At 60.8% G+C, this 11,937-nt stretch overlaps 1 protein-coding gene across 2 annotated transcripts; it reads left to right on the top strand.

Moving 5' to 3' along the window:
• The first annotated feature begins 717 nt into the window (after nt 1-717).
• CBX4 (chromobox 4) lies at nt 718-5,561 on the top strand. 2 transcript variants are annotated; one of them, XM_038165370.2, is made up of 5 exons: nt 718-964; nt 1,091-1,134; nt 1,952-2,017; nt 2,709-2,775; nt 3,329-5,561. In XM_038165370.2, the coding sequence occupies exons 1-5, from the start codon at nt 896-898 to the stop codon at nt 4,658-4,660; spliced, it is 1,578 nt and encodes a 525-aa protein (XP_038021298.2). In that variant the 5' UTR covers nt 718-895; the 3' UTR covers nt 4,661-5,561. The 2 variants fall into 2 exon arrangements, with proteins under 2 accessions (XP_038021298.2, XP_038021299.2); XM_038165371.2 differs by lacking the exon at nt 1,091-1,134 and having other exon boundaries at nt 720-964.
• Nucleotides 5,562-11,937: the final 6,376 nt, after the last annotated feature.

The following is an 11,937-nucleotide window of genomic DNA, read 5'->3' as shown; positions in this document are numbered from 1 at the left end:
GCGGGACACACGCGGGGCCACGCGTGCCGTTCCACGCCCCCCCCCCCCAACGCCACGCTGCGCTCTTCTCAACCCGCTCACGCCAGCGGTGGCAGCGCGGAGCCGCCCCGGGCTATCCGCGGAGGCCCCCTCGGGATGTGCCCCCCACCCCGCAGGGACCCTCGCAGCAGCAGCACCCGGCGTGGGGTGGGATCGTCCTCCCCCCCCGGCCCCGCGGCCGCTCCCTCGCCCCCGGCTCCCGCTGCGGGCCGGGACCCCCGGGACGAGGCGGCGAGCCCCGAGCCCGGGCCGGGGGGGTACGGAGGGGAGGGTGCTGCCGCCCCCAGGCACATGGGCAGCCCGTGGTGTGGAGGGGCGCGGAGCCTCCCCGGGGGCTCGTCCCCCACGCGGAGACCCCCGACCACCGGCCGGGTGGGTTGGGTGCCCTTATCCCGGACCCCTCCGGTGCCCCCCCTCCGAGCCCCGGCCCGCCCCCCCCGGGCGGCGCGGGGCGCGCACCTGCCCCGCGGGCTCTGCCGCCCCCCGCCGGCCGCGGGGCCCGTGGGGGCCGTGCTGAGTCACGCGTGGGGCGGGGGCCGGGCCGTTCGCGGCCCCCCCCTCTCCCTCCCCACCGCCCCGCGGCCGCCCGGCCCCCGCCCGCCCCCTCCCCGCCTCGCTCCCCGGCAGGGCTGCGCCAATCCCCCGGCCCCGCCGTTGACGGGCAGCCGGGCCCGGGAGGCGCCGCCTCCCTGACGTCTCGCTCCGGGATTTGCACGGGTTGCGGTGCCGCGGCGGCCGCCGCTCAGTGTCTGTCGGGCCGGCGGCGGGAGCTGCCGGAGCCGGAGCGCGGCTCGGCTGCAGCGGGCAGCGCGGACCCCCCCCGGCCCGGCCCGGCCCGGCCCTAACCGGGCGCAGCATGGAGCTGCCGGCGGTGGGGGAGCACGTCTTCGCCGTGGAGAGCATCGAGAAGAAGCGGATCCGAAAGGTGAGGAGGGAGGGAGGGAGGGAGAGGAGGAAGGACGGAGGGGAGGGGGCGGCGGGGGGCGGCCGGGGGGCAGCGGGGGGCAGCGGGGCCAGCTGACGCCGTGTCTTTGCCTCCCGCGCTCCGCAGGGCAGAGTGGAGTACCTGGTGAAATGGAGGGGCTGGTCGCCCAAGTGAGTACCGAGCGGCGGCGGGGCAGGGGCGGCAGGCAGGGGGGCTGCCGGCCCGGCCCGCCCGTGGGGGGCTCCCCCGGCCCCGCCGCGCTCCGCTCCCCGGCGAGGCCCCGGCGAGGGCGGCGGGAGGCGGCGGCGGGGCCCGGCGGCGGCGGGCGCGGAGCGAGGCAGGCAGGCGGCGGCTGATGTGCACCAGAAAATGGCTCCTTCCCCCTTTCCCTCCTCGGGAGCCAGGCTCCATATTGCAGAAGCGAGCGGGGGGGGGCGGGGGGGAAAGGGGGAATAATCGCCAAAACGAAAGGCGCAGCCCCGCAGCCCCGGGGCGGGCGGGCGGGCGGTGGCGGGGCTGCCCCGGGAGCCGCCGCCGAGGAGGAGGCACCGGCCGCCGGAGCGAGGGCGGCCGCTGCGGGCTGCGGAGTATTTGGGGTTTGCATGACAGTGCCCGGGGGGGGGGGGGGCGGCGGGGGAGGGGGCGCGCTGCTCGCCCGGACTCCGCCGCCGGGTCCCTCCTCCGCGCCGGGGCCGCTTTAATGGGTCCAGGAAAGGGGATTTGGAAAATTTCATCATGACATGCTTAGAATTCCTCCGGAATAATAACTGCGCTAAATAAACAGTTCCGTCCCCGTGCCCCCCCCCCACACACCCCCTCCTCCCCCGCCCATCCCCCTCCCCGGGGACCCGGGCCCCGGGCGCGAGCCCCGAAACGGGCCCGGGGCTCCGGCGGGGACCGGCCCCGATCGCTGCGCCCCTGCCCGGGACCCCGGCCCCCGCCCGGCGGGCCCCGCGGCTGACGGCTGCCCTTCTCCCCTCCCGCAAGATACAACACGTGGGAGCCCGAGGAGAACATCCTGGACCCCCGGCTGCTGATCGCCTTCCAGAACAGGTGAGCCGCGGGGGGCTCGGTGGGGGCTGCGGGCACCCGCGCCCCGTGCCCGCCCGTGCAATTGCAGATGCGTCACGGAGCCGACCGGGGGCCGCGGCAGGGGCGGGCAGCGGCGGGCGCGGGACGGGCCCGGGGGCGCGGCCCCGGCGGGGCGGGCGGGCGGCGCGGGGCCGCCGGGAGCCGCCTCCGGTTCAAGGTCCCCCCGCGCCGCGCTCCCCCCACGCCGCGCCTTGCGCTCCTGCCTGCCCGGGGATTTGATGCCTGCGAGCGAAGGAGGCGGCGCTGCTGCTGCTGCTGCTGCGCTTGAACTGGCTTTTTTTTTTTTTTTTCTTTTCTTTTTTTTTTTTTTTTTTTTTCTTTCCGTGCATTTATTTCCTGTAGTATTTTGGCGCAAACTGTAAACTTCAGCCCCTTGCTGCAGCGGGGGGAGGCGGCAGCGGGGAAGTCGCCTCGCGAGGCGCGTCCTGCCCCAGCAGCCCGGCTGTGCCCCTGTCCCACCGCATCCTGCAGGACCCCGTGCAGCAGCCCTGCACCTGCAGATCCCGGTTCCACCCCCTTCCCCTTCACACCCCCTCGCTGCGCCCATATGGGGTCCTTGGCACCGCAGGAGCTGCATGCGTGGGGCACAGGTGAGCACGTCCTGGGGGTCTGTGGGGTCTGTGGGCCTCACCGTGGCTCTGTGTTCCTGCAGGGAGCGGCAGGAGCAGCTGATGGGATACCGCAAGCGGGGGCCCAAGCCAAAGCCGCTCGTCATGCAGGTGAGTGCAGGGGGAGCCCAGCCCCACGCTCCTGGGCAGCCTGTTTGCAGTGCCACGTGTCCCCAGGGAGCCGCTTGCAGCGGGTTTCATCATGCAGAGGAGCTGTTGTGCGCAGCCTGGCGCTTGGCAGTGCCGTGGGGACGCGTGTCCCCAGCACTGAGCTCATCAGGAGCTCCCAGCCCCAGGGGGGGACGATGCAGCCCTCCCCCCAGCCCCCCAGGGCTGCAGGGCAGACCCACGGCACCGGCGGCTGGGCGGCATTAGCAGGCTGCTCGCAAGCTGTGCAGCAGCAGCCCTGTTTGGTCCCCGTTCCCAGACAGCTGATTGAAGGGTGCTTTTCTTCTTTTCATTGCTTCATTAATCTGGAGCAATGCACGGCCTGTAAGTGGGAGCGGGCTGGGGCTCTGCGGTGCACCGAGCGTGCCGTGCTGCAGCCCGGCGAGCAGAGCCACGGGAGGGGTGGGCGCTGCACAGCAGCCCCCAGTGCCTGCCGGAGCACCGGGGCCCTGCTCTAGGTCCCTGGCTGACCACAGCCCTTGGCTTTGCGTTGCAGCTTCCCTCCTTTGCCCGCCGCTCGAACATCCTGACGGGGCTGCAGGACCCTGCTGTGGACACCAGGCCAAAGCTGGACCTCGGCTCCTCCGGCAAGAGCCAGCAGCACCAGTATGAACTCAACAGCAAGAAGCACCACCAGTACCAGCCCAATGGCAAGGAGAGCAGCATGAAGCACCAGTCCCACAGCAAAGGCAAGTATTACTACCAGCTGAACAGCAAGAAGCACCACCACTACCAGCCGGACCCCAAGATGTACGAGCCCCATTACCAGCCCAGCAGCAAGGAGCCGCAGAGCCAGGCCTGCTTGGACAGTAACAAGAGCCCCCTGGTCGCCCATCCGGACAAGTGGGCGCACGGCCCGGCCAAAAACTTGCTGGGCCCGGTCAAGAACCTCTCTGCCGAGAGCAAGAACGGGGCTGAGAAGAACATGTCCAGTGGTACCGGGCCCCCCCCTCGGGACAGGGTGACGAGCAACGGCCTCGGGGGCAAGATGAAGATCGTCAAGAACAAAAACAAGAACGGGCGCATCGTGATCGTCATGAGCAAGTACATGGAGAACGGCATGCAGGCGGTGAAGATCAAGTCCGGGGAGGCACCCCGGAAGCGGGCCACGGAGGAGAGGACTCCTAAGAAGGGTGGGGAAGAGAAGCTGGAGGCTTGGAGGAAGCCGGGGGAGGAGAGGGTGGTGGGCAGCAATGCCCTGGGTGCCGCAGAGGCCGAGGGCAGGCAGCCCCCTGCGGAGCTGGAGGAGAGCCCCAGGAAGCCTCCCCCGGCCAAGGAGCTGCCCCTTCCTCCAGTAGAGCAGCCCCTGCAGCTCACCACCAAGCCGGACCTCGTGCCCTGGTCCCTGAGCCCCGGGCAGGAGCACAGCCCGTCCTCCATGGGACTGAACCTCTCCAGCCCGGGCGCCCGCAAGCGCTGCCTGTCGGAGCCGCACGGGGACCGGGAGCCGGGCAAGAAGCGCCTGACGTCCCGGAGCATCAGTGCCCCCACCTGCCTCAGCCCTCCCGGCCCCGAGCGGCCGGAGGCACCCGCCGCTGCCCAGCCAGAGGTCATCCTGCTGGATTCGGACCTGGACGAGCCCATAGACTTGCGCTGCGTGAAGCCGCGGGCGGAGGGCGAGCCGGCCCTGGCGCAGGTGAAGCCGGAGGTGCCACCGGTGCCGGCCGAGAAGCCGGCTGCGGAGCCACCGCAGCCCCGGGAGGCTGCGGAGGAGGAGGAGGAGGCCGAGTCCCTGCAGGAATTCAAGCCCTTCTTTGGGAATATAATTATCACAGACGTGACCGCAAACTGCCTGACCGTGACCTTCAAGGAGTACGTGACGGTGTGAGGTGGCCGGTGGCTGCTCCCCATGGGAGCCGCCTGCCCGCCCCGGGGCCGCCGGCCCCACCGCCTCCCTCCAAGGTACTGGTGCCCCCTCCCCGGAGCCCCTGCGGGGCGGCTGAGCCTGCCCTGGCTGCGGGGACACCGGGGCGCGGTGCGGTGGCCGTCCCTGCCACGCGGGGTGTCCTCTGCTGCTGCTCCCGCCCCGGGTCGTGGGGCTGCCGCTGGGACCTGCAAGCACCGGGACTGGCGAGGACGGGGCCTGCCAGTTCCTCAGAGTTATAGTATTATATTTTAACAGTGCTAACTTGTCGAGTGATTCTTGCTCCCGTTTGTACGTGGTGTTATTGAAATGTATTGTTTGAGCTGAAAGCTGGTCGCCCTCCGACCGTGCTAATATATTTATTTGTAGGTATTTATATAATGAAATATAAAGCCTAGATTTATGGAGTCCCTAGATCACCTTATAAACTATATCAAACGAATATTTTCTGTTTTCCTTTTTAACCATTCAGCATTTGTTAGTCTCGTCCCCTTGCCCTCCTTACGACCCGCAGGACCATCCCTGGTATATATTTTTTGATACTGTACACATGTGGTGTTTCTATGTGCAAAAAAAAAAAAATCGTTATCTAAAGCTAAACAAGCTATTATAGAAATTGCTGCTATTAGAAATGTCTAAACTATAAGCTTCCAATTATTAATTGCTTGAATGTAAATATTAAATGGAGATGTTGAAAGTGCATTTGATGTTCTGCAGCTAGTGTAGATCGGATTGCAAAGCCCAGCTGCTCGTAGGTGGAGCGCGAGCTGCCAGCAGCGCTTCCTGGTCCGAGGGCTGTGTCATGGGGGGAGAAATGTATCATGCAATCATTGCAAAGGACTATAAACCTTTACAAAAACTACAAGGATTTGGAGTGCATTTGTTACTGCATACAAACAGCACGGCAGCTTGCTTGGGGTGGGGGGCAGGCTGTGCCCAGGCGGCCTGGAGGCACTCACAGGGCTGAGGCACGGCGCTGGCTTCGTCTCGTAGGACAGGAGCAGCACATCCAACAGCTCCGTCTTTTCCCCAAAAGCACAGAGATGAGTGCTTGCAGCCTGTGATATGTAAAGGGCACCCTGTTTTCTCCTGGTGCCCCCCAGGAGGACCACGAGGTCACAGGAGCACGTGGCTCCGTGCCTGGCTTGGTGCTGGGCTTCCCTCCCTGCCAGCGGGGCAGGGGGAGGCTTGCGCTGTGCCAAGGCAAAAGGGGCTGGGCAGAGCTTGCAGCAGCAAATCTGCAAGGCTTCTGGAAACGGGGGCCAGGAAGGTGGCTGCAGGGGATGGGCAGGCGCTGGCTGTTAGCCTGATGGTGCCACTCCAGCAGAATTATCCCCAGCTTTGGGCAGGGTCGTGATTAGAGGAGGAACTGAACTTCTCCAGAACGCAGGATGGTCCAGATTTCATAAGTAGGCCTGCAGGCATCTCTGAACTAGATTAACAGTTGCTGGAATCTGCTGAAAATACAGCACAGGGCTAACATTTTACAAAATGGCAACGTCTGCATGAGGCACAGTGCATGGTCCTTGGCCTTGTCCTGCTCCTGCCCCACCAGGGCTGCTTACAGCATCTCCAGGCAGGGTCGGGTGCTCGTGGGGAGGCTTCCCTCTGAACCTTGTGCTCACAGACGTGGTGTGATGGCCTTGCTCATCTTAGGCTGTTGCTTGAAGTTGATCTGGAGGAATAGCGGCCGTTCAGCTTGTGGATGCCATTTTCTCCAGCTTGGACAGCCGTCGGGGTCTGTGTGGAAGTGGAACAATCGTGAATGTAGGCACCGTTGCTGAGATGTGTAGGTTAGGTTTGCTCTTCTGCATGCTCTTATTGTGGTGGAAATGGCTTCTGGGAGCTTACACCATAAAAATGGTTTCATCGTGGCTATTTTGTTAAACTTCCAAGTGTGGGCAAGGTCAAAACTGGCATCTGGGTTCATCTTGTTTCAGCTGATGCTTCAAACTCGATGGAAACTCATGCAATGTTTCGCGATTTTCACCTGCCTCCATGGAGAGGACCGGGGACCCCAGAATCTCATCCTGTGCATGCAGAGAGCAAGTGGAAATAGGTGAACTGTGATTAAAATCAGCGTTTTGCCTGTTAGCTGTGCTGAATCTTAAGAGGGCTTTGATCAGCACCACGTGTCACCAGGAGGGCGTGAGGGCTGGGCAGAGGCAGCGGCGCTGGCGTCGGGGCAGGAGCTCGCAGGGTGCACGGGTGAGCCCCGCATGGGGACGGCTTGGTCAGAGGCATCTCCCCACCATCCCAGCCTAGCTGGTAGAGCAGACAATCAGAAGTGATGCATTTCCCTTGATTAATTAAGCTAATGGTTATCTGAAAACAAAAATGGCATGGAAGAGGAGACGCATGCTCAGAATGCAAAATGTGATTTATGAAAGAGGAAGTGCTGCTCGACAGACAGCGGCAGGAGCCAGTCCAGCAGCAGGGGCTGGGCAGGCGGGCTCTCTTCTGGGGCAGCTTGTGTGCAAAAGGAGAACTTTGCTTTACCCAGACAAAGGTAGATGAAACCAAAGAGGTTTCTCACAACTACTGGGATGTGTCTTCTAAGCGCGGGCTTGCAGACGCCTGCCCAAAGCCTGAGCATCGCTGCTCCTCTCACGAGCAGCTCCCTTCTGTAGCGTGCAGGTGTGTGAGACGCGGCAGCTAACAGCTCTTTGCAGGTTTACGGTTAGCTTTACTCATTAACGTTCAAACAAATGGATTGTACTGTGTTTGCCAGTTTTTAAGGAAATAATGGTGCTCTGAGCGTGTGCTCTCTGCAGCTTCCTTTCCCTACGCCCACCACCGCTCCATTAGCTGTAGAAGCACCTAAAATATTGTCTCTGTTGGCAGTAGCTGTGGTTTGTTTGAGGCACCATTTCCCGGAAACCACATAGCCAGATATTTCTTAGTTTAATAGTTTGATCATGTTTATCACAACTCCAGCAGCTTCCTGTGCATTGAAAGGTGTGATAAGTAGTTACTGGTTTAAAAGATACGCTCTCCACTTGGTTCGTGCCAATTGGCTGAGAAAGATGAGTGTTGAGGGTATAAATTACTTATTCATACTGCTCTCTTGCCATATTAAGTGCATCAAACCTAAATGTCTCTTACTGAGAAAATTAATGGGAGGTCCGCTATGACTTCCAATGGTTATCAAAACGATCCAGGACGAGATGGAGCATCACCACTCTCCATTAGGAAGACTGGTGTGCGCTACATTTAATGCATTTCCCAGGAACACGTTAACCTCTGTTTGGTTTGGATTTATTCCAGAGAAACATTTGCTGATTTAAAAGGAGAATTTGTATTCGTATTTGAGCTCTTCTAAAAGGGTCTGATGCATCCATCCATACATGGCCACTGCAGCTCTGAGACTGTAAATTCGCGCTGTAAAGCTGGTTTCACATTCTTCCCTCCCCAGCAGCGGTGAGACCTGTGCTGGCTCCACCACCGCTGTTGGTGTCCGGCCGCCTGCCTTCGCTCCCTGGCTCTGTCGCTGGCTGCACGGGCAAGAGGGTTCACTCAGGGACTGAGGATGCTGTCGAGGAGCAGGATGTTAAATAAACAGGCGACGTGGATCTCGCCTCTTTTACTCAAAAGAAGAAATGGCCTCGTGGGGACTGGGAGAATCCCAGATCTGAACTGGGAATGAGAGAGGGATTTTCCCCCAGGGAAGGGAGCAGGGGTGTGAGGGTGGTGAGGAGGTGGAGGATTTCCCAGGCAGGCAGTGCACTCTGTGCTTTTGCTCCCGGGGGGAGCTCCTCCTGGCATTTTTTTTTTTCCTGTATTTTTCCCATCCTCTGTCATCCTGCTATGCGACGTGGTGAGCTGACTGTGACTTCACTGCTGAGTGCAGTGACCCCGGTATCGCTCCCCTGCCGGAGGAGCTGGCAACAAGGTAAAGTATTCATGGTCACGCTGGGGAAAAAACAAGCCCGCTGTTGAGGCTGCATGTTTTCCAGGCCAGTCCCCTCCAGCACAGCGCGGGCTGCACAGCGTGGCCTTGCACGTGTTGGCTGCCATCGACTGGTTTAAGTAAGGCTGTATCTAATCGGACCGAGTGCTCTGACCCAGGGTAAAGCCTTCCAAACCCTCCAGGTTTGGTCTGGCAGTGGGTGAATTTTGCCCTGTGTTGCTGCATTTTCTGCGGGGTGGGTGCCCCTTGGCCCAGCAGAGGGCTGTGAATGATGGTGGCCAAAATGCAGCCCCTGCACGAGGGGGGCAGCATGTGGGGGTCCCCAGTCCTGCCCCATCCACCGGCCCCCTCGCCTCTCCCAGCCCGCGGGGCCACCCCTGGCTGAGCAGTTGTAAATGCCTTGCAGTAGGAAATCCTCAGTCTCCTCCGCAGATAAGATCATTTGGATTCAGCCCAGATTCGTACAAGATCCGTGTCGGGAAGAGACGACCACAAGGACACTGCTCTGTTTACATTTTCACCAGAAGAGGAAAAAGGCTCCGTGGTGACAGGCACTGCCCAAACTGGCCCCAAACGCGCCCAGGACCTCAGTGAGCGGCTCTGGGGGTTCCTCTGCCAGGGAAAACACTCCTGCCTGTGCCGTGACGTGGGCAGAATTCAGTTAAACACAAAACAAAGCAGGCACACTCGCTAATGAGGTGCCTGCCACCAGCGCTATCTGAGCTCAACGCGGCTCTGGTGCAGAGCCCTGGCTTTGGCAGCACAGGGGCAGAGAAGGGGACCGGTGGGGCAGCGAGGTGTGTGTCCAGGCAGAGGGGATGGGGCTCAGTGCTGGGATCCCCACCCCGTGCTGCTGGGGGGTCCCTGCCTGCCGGGCAGGGGGCACGACGGGGAAGGAGGCTGAGGAAGGATGGTGCTGGCTGAGCTTCTGCTCCTAGGAGCTGTGCCGGCGTGGGAAGCCCTGTGAGCACTGAAGTGGTGCTAGCGCGTGGTGGACCTCTGGGTGCAAACGGGTGAAAAGAGGCTGTCTCAGTAACAAGGACAGTTGGGGGCAGGTGCTGGCGGGGGTGATGGTAGGCGGGGGTCTCCTCCCCCTGGGACCCATCAGTGCCTCCCTTCGGCAGGCCAAGACCTCCGGTCACCCGGGGAGCCGTTTGCTGGCACCCACTGAAGTCATTTCTCAGCGCGAGCCGTCAGCTCAGCTGACACCTTGATGTAGTTTAAAGTAAACTGCAAACATGAAGATTTATTTTTATCGAAGGAGCAGGCATATAAACCATGCTGTGCGACACAGCACAGCCTGGTAGGAAGCGCCCTGAATTTCAGGAGTTGTGACTTCGGCGTGCTCGGCCATGTGTTGTCCCTTGCTGGCCCTGCTAATAGCAGGCACATGGTGTTTAAGGGGTGAGCAGAGAGAAAAATTAATCACCAGCTGCCAGACCCCCGGGGTGTCCATCGAACACCAGCACCCCCTGTGCAAGGGGCAGCCCTGGCACCTTTTGGAGTGGTGATTCCTGACCTGGGCAAGCTGCTGAGATGCGGCACGGACAGCGTTGGAGGCTCTGTGCCCCAGAGAGGCCCTGGGAAGGGAGGCACGGCTGCACCCCTGCTCTCCATGGGCTGTAAAATGCTGCCACGGCCCCAGAAGGGATGCAGCCTCTGTGGCATGGGCATGCTTCAGGCAGAAGTGCCTAGTTTGAGGTAAGAAAGGGAAAAAGCTAAACCTTTGAGAAGTGTTGCTGTTGTACTGCAGCATACGGGGCAGAAAAATATCACTGATACAGAAAGTAAATTAAACAGACTTGGTTATTATTATAAAATGCATTAGCAGGCAGTGTGAACGGAGGGGCTGAAGCTTTAACAAGTGTGTATTTAATACTGGGCACCAAGACTGTGCTGAGCAGGAATTACTGCGCTGGTGTGGAGCCACATCTCCTTGTCTCCTGGAGCTATTGGATGCTCATCTTCTTCTGCAATGGGACAAGACCAAGATTTATATCACCAGGAAACAAGGCATTTGGTAACAGCCCTGAGACGAGCCACAGCTAGCTCTTGCAGGAGCACCCTGTCCCACCTGGAGCTGCACCAGAAGGGCCCTGGGCCAGCCTCGGTTGCTCCCTTCCCCTCTTGCTGCGCAGCACAGGGAGCGCTTTTCTCTCACGAAACACAAGAATAGGAAAACCAAGATGACTCAGACTTCAAAAGTTACCTCTTGGCTGAAACTAAAGATGGAAAATTGCAGACCACAAGCTGGTCTGAGAGAGTTGTGAGCACCAGCGGCTGGCGTGGAAAGTAGGACTCAGCGTTTCCCTTCTGTCAGGTGCTGGCAGTGGCTGGCGAGCGTGGCATGCACCAGCCCCGGGGCAGGCAGGTGGGATGCAGCCAGACGATGCTCCATGGTGCCGTGCTGCACCGGGCCAACCTCCACGGGACCCACAAGGGGATCACCAGCCCCAAGGCAGGAATGGCTCCAAGCAGCATGAGAGACTGCAAAGCTCTCCTCAGGACCCGGGCGCACATGGCCCACGCTGCAGAAAGGAGCAGCTTCTGCGGGAAGGAAAGAAGAGTGTTGTGTGTGGGCTCTGCCATGCTGCCAGGACCACCCCCAAAAAGGCTGGGGATGGGGAACGCAGCACTGCACAGGACACCTGCTGGGGTGGGGGTTCCCCTGGGCTGTGGGGGTCCTGCTGGGGCACAGGGAGCCCCCGCGCTGCCCCCAGGCAGGGCAGGTGGTGCTGGTGGCCCACGAGGAGATCCCAGAAATGCCCCTTGTGGAAGTCTGGGCATTGGGATTTCAGAGGCTGGGGGCTGGGGTCTCTGTCTCTCAGCAGTGAATTTTTGTTACCTGCCCTGATATTTCTCTGACTCTTGCTTTCTGAGGGGAGGATGCCTGCTGGCATGGCTGCTGCAGTAGAGGGGAATGCACTTTGCACGTCACCATCCATGGAGCTGTTCAGAGCTCCTGATATTAGTGCCTTGAGGAAAGAAACCATTTATATTTTGGTTAAAAAATGAGAGCATCAGGTTCTTTTAACTGCCCAAGATGAACGTTGGAGAGGGGTGTTTTTTTAGGCATCATGGAGCCAACAAAGCACCTGAAAGCACAAAATAAATGTTAATTTTCATTTACGTTAGCAATTCCACGTGGCTTGAAAAAAATACAGGATGAAGCAGTGTCCCTGATTGTACCCATCCATTTGCAGCGTGGTGCGAGCCGGGCTGTCATTTTAACATCAGGAATGTGTTTTATAGCCACTGCCCTCTGTGTCCGTTGGGTCCAGCCGTGACACTGTCCTTCCTCTGCTTGTTTCCTTTTGGCACATGAAGTCAC

Source organism: Anas platyrhynchos, chromosome 19, assembly GCF_047663525.1.
Source record: "Anas platyrhynchos isolate ZD024472 breed Pekin duck chromosome 19, IASCAAS_PekinDuck_T2T, whole genome shotgun sequence".
Classification (NCBI taxonomy): domain Eukaryota; kingdom Metazoa; phylum Chordata; class Aves; order Anseriformes; family Anatidae; genus Anas; species Anas platyrhynchos.
Note: the sequence above shows the minus strand (reverse complement) of the source record. Positions and strands in the feature narration are given on the sequence as shown.

What these genes read in the sequence shown, in the direction of transcription:
- CBX4 (XM_038165370.2), top strand. Translation starts at nt 896, where the DNA reads ATGGAGCTGCCGGCGGTGGGGGAGCACGTCTTCGCCGTGGAGAGCATC. An exon ending in AGAAGAAGCGGATCCGAAAG is followed by an intron (nt 965 to 1,090) that starts GTGAGGAGGGAG and finishes CGCGCTCCGCAG; the next exon opens with GGCAGAGTGGAGTACCTGGT. An exon ending in TGGAGGGGCTGGTCGCCCAA is followed by an intron (nt 1,135 to 1,951) that starts GTGAGTACCGAG and finishes CCCTCCCGCAAG; the next exon opens with ATACAACACGTGGGAGCCCG.